Source organism: Neovison vison, chromosome 3 (genome assembly GCF_020171115.1).
Source record: "Neovison vison isolate M4711 chromosome 3, ASM_NN_V1, whole genome shotgun sequence".
NCBI classification, from domain to species: domain Eukaryota; kingdom Metazoa; phylum Chordata; class Mammalia; order Carnivora; family Mustelidae; genus Neogale; species Neogale vison.
This window is the reverse complement of record NC_058093.1, coordinates 212821648-212840305: the sequence shown is the minus strand read 5'-3', so window position 1 is coordinate 212840305 and position 18658 is coordinate 212821648. Positions and strand designations below refer to the sequence as shown.

The window sequence follows — 18658 nt, the reverse complement described above, 5'->3', positions numbered from 1 at the left end:
GGTTTCCTACAAAGGCCCCGCTGTCACCTCCCCTTTCCCTCTCCCCAACCTGCTGCCACACACCACCTTGTGCCCCTGAAACTGCCTCTTGATGTGCCCTCTTCCTGCCTCACCCACCTGCATCTGCCCCAGGGAAGAGCCCCAGCCTTATTAGCTTCTGCTCCAGCAGATGTCCCTTCTAGAAGGTGTTCAGCTCCTGTCTGTAGTGTAAAGCTGGTGCTTCTCTCAAGGGAAACGAGGCATGTGAGGGCACCATGACCAGCACAAAGCCACTGCCAAGGGGAAGGCCACTGCACAGTTCACTTCCCACCTAAATGTCTGAAGCTGTATCTTAAAAGGCACCCTCAGCACTGTGACCACAGGAAACAGGGCACTTTCCCCACACCCTCTGCTGGGTTCCATGGAGCACACATGGCTCCCCTGGGCATTAGAGTCTGCAAGACACAGGCAAAAGCAGCCTGCCCCGGGCCTGGGCACAAGCTCAACGCTTCTGCTTCCTCTTACGAGCCTGTCTCTTACATTGAGCCACAGGCTACCCCAGGCCACTCTCCAGGCCACCACAGGAAACCCCTAGGCTTTCGACATCCAATCCAGATCTCTTTACATCTGACAGTGCCTCTGGAAAAACGCCTGATTCTATTGGCAGCACACACATTCCCCTTCCCAGGCCTTCAGGATCCCCTCACCAGTCAGCACAGGGCTCATAGGCTTCCCAGATCCTGAGATGCCACAGACACACGCAGGACGAGGAGTCGCAACCTGAAGGCCTCTGTCACGAAAAAAATGGCCAACCAAAGTGGCTAAGAAGACAGAGATCCCCCCCCCCCGGCTTCAGGTTTGTGTTCCGTTTAGCTGATGCTGGGGCAGAGAGGAGCGAGACAGCTGGGCCCCTCCAGTGATGTATGAAGCCCCCCAGAGCGGGGCACCACTGCCCTAGCTCCGCATCTTCCCTCCCCACACATGTTCTGCCAGAGGCACAGGCTTGGCGGTCACAACGGCTGGCACATGCCATGTGACACTAATGTACCCGCTCACTGTCACCTACATATCACACAGGGGAAGTGGGAATTAAGAGAGAAGGGACATGCTCAAGGTCACACGGCTAGCAGAGTTCAGGCATCTCAGCACCATCTACTCTCCCAAGGAGCAAGGACAAGTGTCTGGGAAGAGACCCTGCACAACAGCCTGAAGGCAGGAGTGGGGGAAGGCAAGTTTCAAGCAGAGGGGACACAGCCAAACCACAGGGGAGTGGCGGGGCCAGGATGCTGGGCAGCAGGGCAGCAGGCCTCATCTGGGGAGCTAAGTGCAATGAAGATACCTCAGGGGACGCTGGTGGCACCATACCCTGTAGCCATCTCGGGACAACCCATAACCAGACATCCCTGGAACATTCCTGACCTCTTGGACCCTGTACGTGATGTGTCCCCAGAGCAAAGAGGAATATGGACCCTACAGTGGCACCACCTGCTCACACTGCCAGGGACCCCACGTCACCCCTGCACCCCTGGACCCCCACGCAGGGCACTGCATCCAGCACGTGTCCAGCACAGAATCCTGCTCTGTCATGGGCGTCGGGGTCATGAAGTATTCCCCCAGTCTGAAGACACAGCCATGGGACACGCTGCAGGGCCGGGGGCAGAGAGTGTCTGAGAGCCCCCTCTCCTGAAAGGCTGACAGAACAGGCCTTCTAGTTCGCCTGTTCTCCTGACCCCGGTTTGTTGTCACAAGGAAGGAATCAGGCAGACAGGTGCTGCAGGCACTGAAGCACCTCACTCCAAGGCCTGGAGCAGCCGGCTGCCAAAGGCTCCGCTGGGGTACCCATAGGACGGCAGCGGCAGCCCTGACCTGTAAGGAAGCATCTTCAGAATAAGCATGCTCTTCTCAGAAGGGACGCGATCAGCAAGACACAGACACGAGAGCAGCTGCACACTGATTCTGGACCCAGGTCTGTAGCCAGCCAAATGACCACAGTGTGCCTGCGCTGGCGCAGGGGTGGAGGGAGGCAGGGTGTGGGGGGCAGGTTTGACCCTCGAAGCCAGGACCCCACCAAGAGGCCAGGGTGGGAAAAAGGAAGTTGTGGAGCCTGGGCCAAGGATTTAATGGAGCATCTGGGCCCCTTTTACAGGGAATGGTGGCTTCTCTGGCCTGAAGCACTGCCGGGGGCCCAGTGGCGGACATTTACCTCCACTGAGGGGGGTGACAACAGGGAGTTCTCCTAAATGCGTGACCTGTGACCCACTGCATTGAGGACGAACAAGTCCACAGACAGAAGTAATTCAAGGCCTGGCATGTACCACACACTCACCATGCTAGGGACATATTCTTATGGAAATCAGTGCCGCGTGTTGACGCCAAGGTCATTCCCCCACACCCAACAACCCAACCTCAGTATACCTGATGGATACCGAGCCAGAGGCTGCAGGAGAGGAAAACAAGCAACTCAAGGTCACAGAGCTGAGAATCAAAGGGACCAGGACAGGAACACTCACTAGTGACAGGTGCGCAGGTAACGGGGCCAGCAGTGCCTGAGGCAGCAAGGGATGGAGCCCCGAGCAAGGGGTCGTGTGGAGGACCCCATGCAGCCTTAGGTCATGAGGAACTGCGCCCGGGCTCCGCGCCGCCCAGCCCTCCGTGCCACCTCAGTTAATGGACCCACCGTCCTGCCACACAAACTCGCTCCTCCAGTGAGCTCTGTCAGAAGGCCTTTTGACCAGCACGTTCCAGCCACTTCTGCCTCCCACCATGCAATGACTACCAAAAGGGAGGCCAGTGCCGAAGAACTCACACTCCAGTCAGTGAGAAACTGCTACTGGCACATCTGGGGCAACTCTTTAGGGTCAGGAGGCAGGAAGGGTTACAAGAGACCACGCTGCCGAATGGCAATGCCTCGGCCTCAGGAAGGTCCCTGCCCCTGTCTCAGTGGCGGTGGTGGCGTGGCGCAGGGCCTGAGGCCGGCAGCCCATGACTACCCTGCCCGGACAGCACAGCTCCTGGGTGGCAACAGTGGTGCCTGCACACGGGCCATCAGGGAAGGGCAGGCCCATCTGCTAGGGTTACAGGTGCGGCTGCCTGACAGGAGGAACCGCACCTTACAGTAGTGGCAACTCTGGGGTGTGCACAGCAAACCCACTAGAATGGGAAGCCCATCAGACTAGGGAACTTTCTTACCACTTTATTCTCCAAGTCCTAGAAAAGGGCCTGGTCCACAGAATGCACATGACAACAATCTGTTAAATGACTATGCCACGGAAGAATTCCAGATGCCATACGGTAATGGGAGAGCCAGAAATTCAGCTCTCTGAAAAAGTGTGATGCACACAGAAGACTCTGGACACCCAGAAAGGAGCTCATGTAGTAAATTCTACACTCCACCCAGTAAACTGTAGAACAGCATAGTGCCCGAGAACTTTCCACCACAACAGACGGACTTGATCTATAATCTGTGCTGTCCACTACAGGAACCACTGGTTTCCTAATGGCACCCTGGGCCCTTGACATGTGACTGAATTTCTTTCTTTTTTTTTTTTAAAGATTTTTATTTATTTGACAGAGAGATCACAAGTAGGCAGAGAGGCAGGCTGGCGGCGGAGGGGGGAAGCAGGCTCCCTGCTGAGCAGAGAGCCCGACTCAGGGCTCGATCCCAGGACCTGGGAACATGACCTGAGCCGAAGGCAGAGGCTTAACCCACTGAGTCACCCAGGCGCCCCTGAATTTCAACTTAAGAAACTGAATTTTTAGTTTTTTTAAATCTCAACTAATTTTAAAGTGAATACCTATGTATGGCTGGTGATTATATAGTATCAATAGCACAGCTCAAGAAAGCCAGCCTCTCAGGTGCCTGGGTGGCTCAGTGGGTTAAGCCGCTGCCTTCGGCTCAGGTCATGATCTCAGGGTCCTGGGATTGAGTCTCGCATTGGGCTCTCTGCTCAGCAGGGAGCTTGCTTCCCTTCCTCTCTCTCTGTCTGCCTCTCTGTCTACTTGTGATCTCTGTCAAATAAATAAATAAAATCTTAAAAAAAAAAAAAAAAAAAGAAAGCCAGCCTCTCTGCTTACCTTAGGTTTCATTTTACCACAAAAAAGACCCCACCATAACTATCTAAAACACTAAACTTTAAAAACTTTTTTTTTTTAAAGATTTTTATTTAATTATTTGATAGACAGAGAGAGATCACAAGTAGACAGAAGGCAGGCAGAGAGAGAGGGGGAAGCAGGCTCCCCGCTGAGCAGAGAGCCCGATGTGGGGCTCGATCCCAGGACCCTGAGATCATGACCTGAGCTGAAGGCAGAGGCTTACACCACTGAACCACCCAGGCACCCTAAAAACTTTTTTTTAAAGTAAACTCTACCCCCCGGTAGGACTTGAACTCATGACCCTGAGATCAAGAGTCAAATTCTCCAACTGAGCCAGCCAGGCACCCCAAAACATTAAATTTCTTCAAAAGGAAGTTAGCTCCCATGTTCTCCAGCAAGTGAAAATACCAAAACTATCCAAAACACTGAAATGAAAATAAACCCAGGTATTCACTCCTGCACCACATAAGCCAAACCCAGCTCACCTGAGGTTGGTAGGTCACTCTGAAAATCACAGTGAAGGAAGTCAGCTGCAATCACGACAGGCCTCACGAAGATGCTCAGAGGACCCTGAGCTTCCTGGGGGCCCTCGGTGCTGCCCCAGAAACACCTGTGCTGAGGGCTATCTGCCCAAAGGGGTGGAGCTTGACTGCGTGGTAGCAGGGGGCTGGTGGGCAGGAACTGGGCTCTTACATGCATCCCACCTCAGGCCAAGGCTGTGGAGATCATCTTGAGGTCAGAGGGAAAACAGTGATCCCGCCAAGAAAAACAATGTGTGAGCAAGTGGAGAGGGGTGTGCAGCCTCTGAGACAGGGAGCGCCCAAGGGTGAGGGATCTCTGGGGCTCAGAGCAGCTTGGCTTAGAGGTCCCCGCCCACAACACTGAGGCCTATGCACACATCCAGAGCCCACTGGAGCCTCCAAGAATGCTGCCTCCAGACCTCTCTGTGCTGTTGGTTTGCACTCAACAAACCTCTGATCGGGGTGCCTGGGTGGCTCAGTGGGTTAAAGCCTCTGCCTTCAGCTCGGGTCATGGTCCCGGGGTCCTGGGATGAAGCCCCGCATCGGGTTCCCTGCTCGGGGGAGAGCCTGCTTCCCCTTCTCTCTCTGCCTGCCTCTCTGCCTACTTGTGATTTCTGACTGTCAAATAAATGGGCAAAATCTTAAAAAAAAACCAAAAACCTCTGATCTGCTGATGAGCCCACAGAACCCTCAGGGCCCAATCTCATGGGCCACGGTGGTGGTTCTGGGAGACTAGGCTCTGGTGCCAGACTCAGAAAGAGAGCCCTCCACTAAAGTCACTATGAGAAGTTGACCACCATTAAAACAGAAGCGTCCACAGAAGCCAGCTCGCAGCACCTCTCCTTTTCAGGAGTCAAAATGGCTGATCAAAATGCCTTTGAGGGCCTGAACTCAAACCACCCTCCTCTCCTCAGGCCTCTGGGCAGCTTTCAGAATACTGGTTTCCTTCTGTGAGGACAGTCACAGCGGGGTTGGCAAGGGAAGCCTGGCACTCTGTACCTCCCAGGTGCACCTCTCAAAGGATGCGGCGAGTCAGGTCTGTCCTAAGCATACAAGATGACTGCAGACTCCAGAACTCCAGCGTGCTCTGGAAATGCTCTCCTCATCCACATATACTTCTAGAAGCATATGGGTACCGGGTCAGGCTGAGCACAGCTGTGAGTCTGGGCCTGGCTTGTGCTAATGGGAACCCGGTGGTCGCCCGTGGCCTTGGCACCCTAGCTCTGGGCTCAGAGTCGGAGAATGGAGCCTGCACCTGGGCCCTAGAGAGCAGGGTCTACATGCACTCACAAGCGTTAGGATGAAACCAACTAAAACAGCAGGGCTGGGTGCAGAAAGGAAGCAGATCCAAGAAAAACCCCAACCAAAACCTCTGTCATGGGAGGTTTGTAAGCTGGTCCCTGAGACCAGGGCGGCCTGGATGGCCACTCAGTCCCTATGGCAGGTATGCCAGGGACAGCGCTCTGACCCAGGACAAAGGCCTGCTCCTCCAAGAAGCCTCTGGCATCACATGCCTGTTCCACACTCACACCCACGGGTCACAACGCAGCAGCCACTGGGGGTGACACAAGCAGCAGCAGATGCCAACCTGCTGGGCTGGGGAGTGGATGCCCCTCCAGCCACACAACAAAGAACCTGCCAGAGTGGGAAGCCAGGAAGCCACTGTCCCGGTGTCTGCCAAAACTCGGGCCCAGTCCCATGGAGCCCACCAGCCCGTGAGACACAAAGTGGGACACTGGCGGGGTGTGCGAGCACTCACAGGGTACTCAGGGAAACAGGCATATCTTCCCCTGGAGGGCCTACGGCCTGCAGAGAGTGGGGCCGAAAGCAAGGGGCCTTGGGACTGGCTCTCTAGTGGTCAGCTGGGGCAGCAGTGAACAGTGTCTGTTTACAACCAGTACTGCACTCACAGGAGCCCACCGGCAACTCAGCAGCGCCCCCTCAAGGGGAAGAAAGGCCTTGAGAAATCAGTCAGGTGGGATGAGGGAGGTGGAAAATTTTTCCAGGAAAAAATTGAAGTAATAAAGAATGAAAAGCTTAAATCTAATTTGCCACTGACTGCTTTTCTCGTAACTTGAGAACTCCTGAGAGGGCAAGTTCGTTTTTTTTTTTTTTTAAAACCACAAATCCTAATGGAAAAGACATCGGTAGTGTTTACCGGATCACATGAGCCCCACAGCCAACAACCAGCAACTCCTTGCATTCTCACAAGCATCAATGTTCACTACTCCCAACACACCTCTACTCAGAAAGGAATTCACACTCCACCGTGCAGGCTACAGGCCTGCTCCCCTGCAGGACACGGGGCAACAGGGCCCAGGAAGAGGAGAGCGAGGTCCAAGTAGTGCACCAAGGCATGGTGCCAGATCACCAGGCAGCAGGCAGGTTACCTGCACACAAGTCAGGGAAGTGTGCTTTGAGGACAATTCTTTGTAACTTGAGAATTGTAGCTAAATTTCCATATACTAACAGAATAGAAGGTTAAGAGACAAAAGCCTCAGTATTTTTAGAAACGGAGACACATTGTGTTCTGGGTTTATCTACAGTCACAGATAAAGTTTAGGGGAGAAAAGGAAGTTAGTGCATTTCTTGTCATATTCTAGTACATCCCACTATGGGTGATGATGACATCATCTTTCATTTACACAAGTAATGTCAGATAAAACAGCCTGGGCTCAGGGCTCACCAATTTTCCTGGGACACCAGAATACTAACCTTCACCCCAGGTTGAGAGCCCTAGTTACCTGTCAGACTCAGCACTGGCAAGTGTGAAGGGGCGCCTCTCTTCTGCTCTGCCTGGAAAGACCAGGCACGGAGGGCTGCGTGCTCAGGGCCCTGGCCCCAGCACTTCTCTCACAGAAACACTAGAACCCGGCTATGCATCAGGACATGCATTATCAGTTAAACAGCAAAAAACTGGAAATCATTTCAGGGTCCAAGAACAAGACACTAAGTAAGGACATAAAAATACATTCATAGGCCATCAGTGTAAAGTAACATTGACTGAGGGTATTTAATTATAGGAGAGGGGCTCCAGGCTGACTCAGTCAGCAGAGCACATGACTCTTGTCTCCGGGTTGTGAGTTCAAGCCCCATGTTGGGCATGGAGCCTACTTAAAATAAAAAAAAAAGTTTACAGAATTGTTTACTTCTGCAGTAATGAGAACAGGAAAGAAGCCATTATAAAATCCTATGTACAGCCCATTATGACCTCAATGATGTAAGAGAACTAGAAAGGAAAAAAAACCAAACTGTCCTGTGCTACAATGTTTCTCTGTATGTCCCTCAGCTTTCTGTCTCCTAAAGTCACTTTTTTTTAAGTTTTTGGGTCAGGGGGCACCTGGATGGCTCAGTTGGTTAGGAGTCTGACTCATGGTTTTGACTCAGGTCATGATCTCAGGGTTGTGAGATCAAGCTCTGCATCAGGTTCTACACAGGGTGTGAAGCCTGCTTGGGATGTTCTTTCTCCCTCTCCCTCTGGCTCTTCCCCCATGCTAGTGTGTGCATGCTCTCTCCCTAAATAAATAAATAAAACTTAAAAAAAAAAAAAAAAAGGTTTTTTGGGTCGGGGTGCCTGGCCCAGTCAGTAGAGCATACAGCTCTTGATCTCCAGGTTGTGAGTTCAAGCCTCACATTCGATGTGCAGCCTACTTAAAAAAAGAAAATAAACAAATAAAATCACGTATTTGCATCAGAGTATCTGCAGCCTTATCTTGTCCACTGGGCCAACTCAGGCTGCAAAGGAAGGCTATGAATTCAAAGATGCCTCTGGGGAAGGTCTGTCACATCCCAGGAACCCTGCTGCTACTAGAACAACACAGCAAGGCAGGCCCGAACCCTGAGACAGACCAGCCACAGAGGCCCTGAGGGTGTGGCCACTGGGCTGAGAGGAGCAGCAGAAGGGCACACTGTGCATGGCTGGGTTTCAAGAATGCTCCCTCTGGGGGCGCCTGGGTGGCTCAGTGGGTTAAGCCGCTGCCTTTGGCTCAGGTCATGATCTCAGGGTCCTGGGATCGAGTCCCACGTCGGGCTCTCTGCTCAGCAGGGAGCCTGCTTCCTCCTCTCTCTCTCTCTCTGACTGCCTCTCTGTCTACTTGTGATCTCTCTCTCTGTCAAATAAATAAATAAATAATCTTAAAAAAAAAAAAAAAAAGCTCCCTCTGCCACGAGCACCTGGGAATCCCACCATACAGCCACAAAGCACAGGGAAGAGCCTCTCGCCTGCTCCCTAAGGTTGATCTGTGACACCTGAGAGGCAGATATCACTCCTGAAAAACATCAAGGCGCATGCCCCATAAAAGCAAACCCTCCCACAAACATTCAAGTAATGACCCCCTCATCCTCCCCAGCTATCAGAGTCCCACCATCTTCCCAGTGTCCCCACCGAAAAAAAAGAATCCGGGGCCCACCTTAGTTCTGCCTTAACAGAACTCCACTGAGTGGGGAAGGTTACACATCAAGGTTACTCTAGAGGTGACTGAGCCCGCAGTCAAGCTCTCATGCTGGCTGGGCTGGGTCCTCCAACAGAAGCAGAGCAGGGTAACCACCAAGAAGAACAGCCCTAAACACGGGCTCAGTGTGGGGTCCTTAGGTCACAGACCACATCTGCTTTAGGGCTTAGCTACATGCAAACATGTCAGGTCCCTATGCTGGCACACGTCCCTTCAGGCAGCTTCCCATGGACTGGATCGATGTGGCCAGGACCAGACCAATTTTGAGCCACCTCCATCATGAGATGTCATCAGACACTAACAGAACACACAGTATCCCAGAAGCGCTCAACATGCGCTGTTACCGGCCACGGAGCTGGGCTGACCCACAGGTAGTGCGCAGGGCAGGCGCACAGCAGTGCTGGGGACAGCCCAGCTTGGGGCAGAACCTGGACATGTGGCATGGCACCTAGCAGGTCTGTTCTGTCTAAAGCCAACACTCTCTCTTGAGCCAGTATTCCCACTGCCAGGTGGAGACAGAAAGAACCAAGATCCCAGACTAGACGTCTCCCCTCTTGGCACCAGCAGGCGGAGGTTGTGGGGGGTGGGGTCTGTGGAAAAATCATGAGGCCCGATCTGCAACCCCAAACACCAACAAGGATCTGGCCTCTGCTAGGAAAGGCCAGGCAAGGCCTACTCTGCCCCCTTGACATCCAATACACAGAGGGTGGGCACGGAGGGCCTCAGCTATGCCTCTCAGCACAGGGGGCCAGCTCTGGCAGCCAGCTGGGCGAGGAGCTGCAGCACAAGCCTGTGCCATCCACCGGCACCGGGTACCATCTTGGGGGTGCTCTTCTGTTTCCAGAGCACCACCGTACACCGACTGCCGGCCCTGTGCGCTGAGCTGAGGCGAAGCTGAGACCACAGAGCTATCCTCTCCAACACATGTTCTCAGAGAAGGAGGGAAGGGGGAAGCTGGATGGTGTCTGAAGAGAGGTGGCGGGGCTCAGATAGGACCGGGCTGGCCACCTCGAGGACACTGGCTCCCAGACCGCCCGTGATGCAATCAGGTCCCTCATGGGAGGGTGCCCGACATCCAGCTCCACGCACAGATGGACAGGCACCTGCCAGCAACTACGGAAGCCCTTGGCTGCAAAGGCCCTCACCTGCACTCCAGAGCCCACGATCTGGGAGGCCTGCGCTGTCGGTACCGCTGTCTGCTGCTGCACCTGGGGCTGTACTTGCTGCACCTGGGGCTGCACCTGCGGCTGCTGCACCACCATAGGAGTTCGCACCTGAAGGAGGAAGGGAGAATACGATCTGGACACTACCTCTGCGGGAGCTCTGAATCTCGAAGCTTCTGAGAAGGGACAGGGTCATCCTGATTACGCTGGCTCTGATGTCACCCTGCTGGCCTTACCCCTATTATCTCATTAGAAATGTGCCAATCCAGCCTGGCTCTGAGCCGGGCCCCACCTCCCCTGACTATGATGAGCAGCGTGACCCTCCTACTGGGTGTCACCATACAGCCACCACCACTACCACCTACTGCTGCAAGCAAACCGATGGCTCTCAAGGCCAAGTGCAAAGCCCAGCCTACTCGACCTCTGGGCCAACCATGTGGACGGTCTGTGAGAGCCCCACTTAAAGCCCCTAATCCTCAAATGAAACCAGGGCTGGTCCCCAGGTAACACGTGTGACCATACCTTGCTCCTCACGACCCTTCCCAGCCTTCCAGCCTGGCCTTCTGGGTCTCCCATCTGCCCACCACTCAGTTCAAAGCATGGCCCATTCTCACTCCACTCAATAAATCAAAACCAGCAAAGTCCAAGAAAACCAAGGAAATGAGCTGAAAAAATAGTTCCCCAACTTGAGGCCAATATTGTGTCCTCTGTATAAATGTCACTGACTGCATTTGCTTTTGTACAGTGATATGTAACAAGACTGACAATAACACTATTTTCTATTAACACGTTTCCTCAAAATGCGCTAATGACAGGGATCTTTGCTCATAATGTAATTCTTATTTAGCAAACCACCGTGACGCTCACCGAGGCCGCATACCCTCCCTCACAGCAAGAACATGTGTACTGCTGTCCACCTGATCACCAAGTCTTAAAATGCCATGCACGGCTGCTGCCAACACTAGACAGACTGCTTGGAAGAACACAGCTGCCCAGCAGCAGGGGTGCCTCCGTGCAGGGTCCAGTAGCTCCTGGAATGCACACTCCCTTGCCAAGCTGGTTGCTGAGGCTGGCATGGGGAAGAGCCTCCTATGGCCCAGTGCTTGAAGAGGTCATGAAGGTTCTAGCCATGGAGCCCCAGAAAGAGCTGCCAGCCACATGCTGTACCAGGAGAAGGGCTGCGGCCCACCACAAGCCACGGTACTCACGAGTTTCAGCTGTGGCTGGGCATACAGCATCTGTCCAGGGAGGGCCGGAGCCTGGGACACCAGAGGCTGGGTCTGTGACTGCGGTGGGAGCTGCGATGGCTGGTTCTGAGCAACGGGTGGCTGCTGGGGCTGCGGCGGCGGCTGGTGGTGCTGCGGGTGGTGCATGGGCTGCAGCTGCTGGGGCAGGGCCTGGGAGGGGGGAGGCTGGGGCTGCTGCATCGGCGGCTGCTGGAGCGGTGGCTGGGCCTGCAAAGCTTGCTGTTGCTGCTGCTGCTGCTGCTGCAGCTGCAGTTGTGCCATCCGCTGTAGCTGCTGCTGCTGCTGTATCTATGGGCAGAAGGAGCCAGACTCGGTCACCCCACCAGCCTTTGGGCTCCGTGTCAGCCTCGGCCAGGGGAGCCTGCCTGGGCTGCCCTCGCTGGACTCCGGAAACACGCTGAGAGTGTGCCCACGTCCTGGCCACCAGACACTGGCCGCACCTGAGTCTGAGAATGGAGGTGCGAGGGAAGGATCCAGAGGGTTTTAGAAGTAACCCATGGAAGCTGGGGGTAAACGCTTGGGTGGCTGCAGACCTCTGAGGCCTCCCCAGGGATGCCTGTTTGGTCACTAAAGTGGGCAACAGTATGAGCCTTGGGAAGATAGCCCACCTCTGCTTTCCAGGATGATGAGAACAGTGGGACTGAGGACCACAATCAGCTCTGGGGGAGGCGGCCTCTGAGACCCAGGATGGTGGCTGCTGGGAACCAGAGGCAGTACGCCAAGGCCAGGAGACGGTGGGCAAGGGGAGAGCTCCCCTCAGGTCTTCCCTCCCTCAACCAAGAGCAGATCTGACAATGGATGCTTTAATACATCTAGATGCTGCCTGCCAACCACGGGAGAAGAAAACAGTTTCTAAAAAGCAGAGCTTCTAAGTGACACGCGGGAGAGATGAGGTCTGGTTCGAGCTGTGTCCAGACACCAAAACACTCAGAGACAAAACAGGAGGCATGCGAGTACTCAATGACAACATGCTCACAGGACGGCTCAGGCATTCCTGCACCTTGGGGTGCTCTTCTCACTTCTTGCTTCGGTTAACTCCTACAGGAACTGCTGGCACCCAGAAGCCTTCAAGGATCCAGTGCCCCCCACCCCGGCACACAGTAGGCCCGCGGCCAGACACCAGGCCTGACAGAGAGGCCCTCCTTGTGCCATCCCAGCGCCCTCCTGACAAGTTAAGGCCTCTCTCTCTTCCTCACCCCTGGCTCCACGGGAAACCCCCAGCAGAGGAAGCCCGGGTGCCGGGCGTCACGAGGAGCTGTGGTCGCCTCCAGGCCCCTGCACCCAGCGCTGTGACTGGTGCGTGTCCAGGGCTCCAGGACCACAAGGTGGGGGGTGGAGGGGGAGGGAGGCTGAGCACGGGAGCCGGGGCACCTAGTACCTGCTGCTGGTTTTGATGATGCAATTTAATCAGGTGTTGCTGCTGCTGCTGCTGCTGCTGGAGCTGCTGCTGCTGCTGCTGCACCACGGCCTGGAACTGCTGCTGCATGGCATTCTGCTGGGCCTGGAACTGCTGCTGCTGCTGCTGCTGCTGCTGTTGCTGCTGCTGCTGCAGCGCCACCTGCTGCTGCTGGAACTGCTGCTGCTGCTGCTGCAGCGCCACCTGCTGGAGCTGCAGCTGGGCTGGAGGCAGAGCGGCGAGTCAGGCGGGGCGCGCGCCCGGGGAGGGCGGGCACAAGGCCCGGGGGGGGGGGGGGGGAGCCCGGGGGGGGGGGAGCCCGATGCTCCGCTCGGGAGAGACCGCCCAAGGCGCAGGGAGGCAGCGTCTGCGTTGATTATGGGCCTTATTATTCTGAATTTCACTCCGACGACAGGAGAGAAAAGGGCCAACGAAGCCTTTCAAACGGCCAAGAGGCCCAGCGTCTGGCAACCACTGAGCTTTCTGTCTCTATGGAGTTGCCTGCTCTGGACATTTCTTATCAATGGAATCTCACAGTATGTGTGCGGTCTTTGTGACTCGCTTCCTTTGTTGAGAGTAATATTTACAAAGTTCACCGGGGTTGCACAAAATATTTACAAGGTCCACCAGGGTTGCACAGGAGTTTCATTTCTCTTTATTGCCTAATACTATTCCACAATATGGATACATTTCGTTTATTCACCCATCAGTTGATGGAGATCTGGACTGTTTCCACCATTTGATGGTTATGCATCATACTGATATGAAAAAACATTTACAAGATTTTCTGTGGTGCAGTTTCTTTTGGGGTGATGAAAATGTTCTAAAATTGATTGTGGTGTTTGAATCTTGCACAACTGTGTGAATATGCTTAAAAATCACAACTTGGGGCGCCTGGGTGGCTCAGTCAGTTAAGCATCTGCCTCTGGTTCAGACCATGATCCCAGGGTACTGGGATTGAGCCCCATGTGGGGTTCCCTGCTCCGCGGGGAGCCTGCTTCTCCTTCTCCCTCTGCCTGCCACTCCCCCAGCTTGTGTGCTTCCATACTTGCTCTCTCTCTCAAATAAATAAAATCTTTAAAAAAAAAAAATCACTGAATGTTGCACTTTAAATGCGTAAGCCACAAGAATGTGAATTACAGTTCAATAAACTTGTTATTTAAAATAAAGAAATAAGGGTGCCTGGGTGGCTCAGTGGGTTAAAGCCTCTGCCTTCGGCTCAGGTCATGATCTCTGGGTCCTGGGATGGAGCCCTGCATCAGCCTCTCTGCTCAGCAGGGAGCCTGCTTCCCTTCCTCTCTCTGCCTGCCTCTCTCTCTGCCTACTTGTGATCGCTGTCAAATAAATAAATAAAAATCTTTAAATAAAAAATAAAATACTCCAGAGAGATCCTTTGTACATTTCATCCAGTTTCCCCAACAGTACCATTTTACAAAATTGTAACATCACCACACAATCAGAATGTAGGCTCATTTGTGTGGGTGTGTATATGAAGCTCTATAGTCTCCTCACCTGGGCAGATTCAGCCATATAGGAGTCAAGATAGTGAACAGTTCCAACACCACAGGGATTCCCCCAGCATCACCCAGTGTTACCCCCTTGGTCACCCCAGGCAACCACTAAGTTGTCCTCTAACATTTTGTCACTTCAAAAATATTATGTGAGTGGCAGCTCTAGAAGATGACCAGCTTTTTCATTTAGCATGATTCCCTGAAGATCATCCAGGAATTAATGAGTATCAGTAGCTCTTCTTTCCTTTTCACTGCCAAGTTGTATTCCATGGTACGGGTATCTCTGTTCAATCATTCATGCCATAAAGGACATTTGGAAGTGATCGCAGATTCAGGCTATCATAAGGCTGCCACGAACATTCATGTACGGGTTTTTGTGGGAATCTAAGTTTTCACACCTCTGGGATAGACGCCCAAGAGCACGACTGCAGAGGTGTATGTTTAATTTTTAAAGAAGTTGAACCATTTTACATTCCAACCAGCAATGTATGAGTGATCCAGTTTCTTCTCATGCTTGCCAGCATTTGGGAGTGTTATTTTGGCCATTCTGCTGGTGTATGAATTTTTAAATTTATCTCTTCCTTACAGACTTTAAAAAAAAAAAAGATTTTATTTATTTGACAAAGAGATATACAGTAAGAGAGGGAACACATCCAGGGGGAGTGAGAGAGGGAGAAGCAGGACTCCCACTGAGCACGCAGCCTGATGCAGGGCTCGATCCCAGGACCTTGGAATCACGACCCAAGCTAAAGGCAGATGCCTCACCACTGAGTCGCCCAGGAGCCCCCCAGACTTCTTTTTGACGGAGAGGATATGCTGTGTGTATCGCAGAGCTACTCAGAGCATTGAGACTTGCTTTGTGGTTTACTCTTGCAAGTATATCTGTTCCATCCACATGCCTAGATGACGATGCTGTTGCAATTTTTGCTAAATGCACATTGTCTGCTTAACTATCTATAACTGAGAGGAGGAGCTGCCCAATACACCTTCCATCTTAAAATCTTTCCGTATCTTAAATTCTAGGTGGGTTTCTTCTAAAGATAATACAGCGGTACTGTTGTCTTTCATTTATACCCAATCTCACACTTCCTATCCTGTATCAGGAAGATTCTGTCCACTCACATATACTGCGATTGCTGGTATTTCTCAACTTAGCTTGTATGTCTTCCCTTTTCTAAGCTTCTTTCCCTCCATTTTTTTGTTTTCCAGCTTTACTGAGGTATAAATGACAAATTTTTTCCTCCTTTTCTGACTATATATATATATATATATATATATATATATATATATGTATATATATATATATACATTTAGAGATTTTATTTTTAAGTAATCTGTACTGCCAACACAGAGCTCAAACCCATAACCTTGAGATTAAGAGTTATACACTCCACCGACAACCAGCCGGGTGCCCTCTGGATTTTATTTTTGTTGGATGAATTCTGCATGTCATTTGGATTTTTTATTTTTTCTTACTCCATTTTTTCCTATCCGTTTAGGATTTATAAACTATTTCTATTGCTTTGGCAGTTACTTTTTCCTTTTTTTAAAACAATTATTTTTTCAATTCCATCATGCATATTTAACTTAACCAAGTATAAAATATACCCATATTTTAACATCTTTCCCAAATACAAGAACCTCAGAACACTCTGTTTTTTAAAGTAGGTTCCACATGCACATGACAGACCTGGTGGCCAACCTTGGATACACTTCCTGACTTCCACTTAGTTTGGACCCTGTTTATCTTCTTACACCCCCAAGGACACATACATTAAGAGGCAGAAAAGTGAGGCACCTGGGTGGCCCAGTCTGTTAAGTGTCTGCCCTCAGCTCAGGTCATGCATGAACTCAAGGTCCTGGGATCGAGCTCTGCATCGGGCTGCCTGCTCTTAGCAGGGAGCCTGCTTCTCCCTCCCCGTCTCTGCCCCCACTCATGCTCTTCCTCCTCAAATAAATAAATAAATAAATAAAATATTTAAAAAAAATAAATTGAGGGGCGCCTGGGTGGCTCAGTGGGTTAATCCTCTGCCTTCTGCTCAGGTCCTGATCCCAGGGTCCTGGGATCAAGCCCCACATCAGGCTCTCTGCTCAGCAGGAAGCCTGCTTCCCTGTCTCTCTCTGCCTGCCTCTCTGCCTACTTGTGACCTCTGTGTCAAATAAATAAATAAAATCTTTAAAAAATAAAAAAAATAAGTTGGGGTGACTGCGTGGCTCAGTTGGTTGGCCGTCTGCCTTCGGCTCAGGTCACAATCCCAGGGTCTGGGGAATCAAGTCCCACATTGGGCTCCCTGCTCTGGAAGCCTGCCTCTCCCTCTGACTCTCCCCCTGCTTGTGCTCTCTCTCTCTGTCAAATAAATAAATAAAATCCTTTAAAAAATAAGAAAAATTTTAAAATAATAAACATAATTAAAAAAAATTTTTTTAAAGATTTTTTTTTATTTATTTGACAGAGAGAAATCACAAGTAGATGGAGAGGCAGGCAGAGAGAGAGAGAGGGAAGCAGGCTCCCTGCTGAGCAGAGAGCCCAATGCGGGACTCGATCCCAGGACCCCGAGATCATGACCTGAGCCGAAGGCAGCGGCTTAACCCACTGAGCCACCCAGGCACCCCAATTTAAAAAATTTTTATGTAGCAGCACAAAATAATGGCTGGGGTACAGCCTCTGACCCAGACCACCTGCATTCAAATCCCAGCTCTGTCACTGATCTGCGCCTCAGTCTCCTCCTCCGCTGTGGAAAAAGAGATGATACACACACTAAGAATTAGAAACCTGTTAAAGCACTCAAAATAGCGCCTGGGATGCAGCACATCCGTGTAGTTAGCTGGGAGCACTATTATCTCATAGAGGTAATTTTTGTTTAGAAACCACCAAGAAGTCTGAACCCTGTGCCAACCAACAATTTGGGCTAGACAATTCTGTGTTGTGGGAGGCCATCCTGTGCACTTAAGAGGTTCAGGAGCATCTCTGGCCTCTACTTTAGATGCCAGGAGCACCCCCACAGCTGTGACATCCAAAATGTCTCCGAACATCGACAAATATCTCCCAGTGTACAAAACAGGCGAGAATCGCTGGTTTAGATTCACACACGCTTGCTACCTTACACAAAAACCATTTCTTCTCCCATTTTTACACCTGGCATCACAGGAAGGACTTTCTGAGAGGGAAGAGGAAATGGTGAGCAAATAAAAAGCCTTATGAGTGAAGGTCTCTCGGGCTTTGTTCATCAAAAACGTCTGCTTCCCTAGTCCTTTTGAGTTTTGCTGGCACACAACTGTGGTTGGCAGCTCTCTCCCCAGGGCTCTAACAACCTCCTGCTCTCTTCTTGACACCATTACCAAGTCCACTGAATCTACTTCTTGCTCCTTTCTAGCAACTGGCTATTTCTAAGCTATTCCTCTGGCCTTTGGTGTTCTGTGGTTTCCCCAAAACAGGTTAAGGCATGCATGCCTTATTTATCCTACACAGGCCCATGGCGCTTTTCCAGCCACCATCTCCTCACATGCTGGTGTGCTTCTGTCTTCTCCATTTGGTCCTTCTATTAGTTGCTAGAACCTGATTTTATCCTCTGCATTTCTTTTTTGGGGGGGGAGGGTTGCTGAGAATGGGGCTCGATTTTTTGACCCTGAGATCATGACCTGACCCAGCCAGATGCACCTTATCCTCTGCATCTCCTATCCTCCTATTTTTCCATGTCCCCTTCTCTGGGCTCCATTTCAGATAATTTCTTCCAATGTTACCTCCAGTTCATAAATTCTTACTTCAGTTGTATCTCATCTGTTGTTCATTCATCTCCACTTTCTAGTTTCAATAATTTTTATTTCTCCTTTCTACAAGCTCTACCTGGTTCCTTCTCAAAGCTCCTTGGTCACTCCACCAGGCATCACAATGCCTGTTCATTTGGAAGTCCATCCTTTATTTATTTAATCAGGCCAAACCCATACCTAACAATGGTTATGTGTATGGTCTGGGCATCTCCACATCTGTTTATTGTTTCCATTCCTCCTCATGATGCCTCTGCTTTCTTTCAGGCCTCCTGGTCTTTGATTGTGTGCTCACTGCTTGATCTTAATCTGCAATGCCCACAGGCCTAAACTGGGGGCACTGTCCTCCAATGTGCCCTTGCTTCTGGGGGAGCTAGCGATGCCAAAGGCCCCAGCACCAATCCTGCTAGAGAGAGGAATGCCAGACTTACTTTTTCCCAATCTTGCAGCAGGCCAATGCATAGCAGGCAAACCCCCCTACCTTCTGCTGGCCCAACAATCCAAAATGCAGTTAGGATCTAATTGTCTAGAAG

The 18658-nt window shown here is 51.6% G+C and overlaps 1 protein-coding gene across 2 annotated transcripts in view; it reads right to left on the bottom strand.

Moving 5' to 3' along the window:
* Positions 1 to 18658, bottom strand: part of MED15 (mediator complex subunit 15) — a 67833-nt gene that overhangs the window by 6306 nt on the left and 42869 nt on the right. For both annotated transcript variants that reach the window (XM_044243747.1, XM_044243748.1), the window contains 3 exons: positions 12832 to 13073; positions 11415 to 11741; positions 10189 to 10317 (listed from right to left, as the gene is read on the bottom strand). In XM_044243747.1, the coding sequence (XP_044099682.1) occupies positions 10189 to 10317; positions 11415 to 11741; positions 12832 to 13073 (698 nt within the window). The remainder of the gene's footprint in view (positions 1 to 10188; positions 10318 to 11414; positions 11742 to 12831; positions 13074 to 18658) is intronic.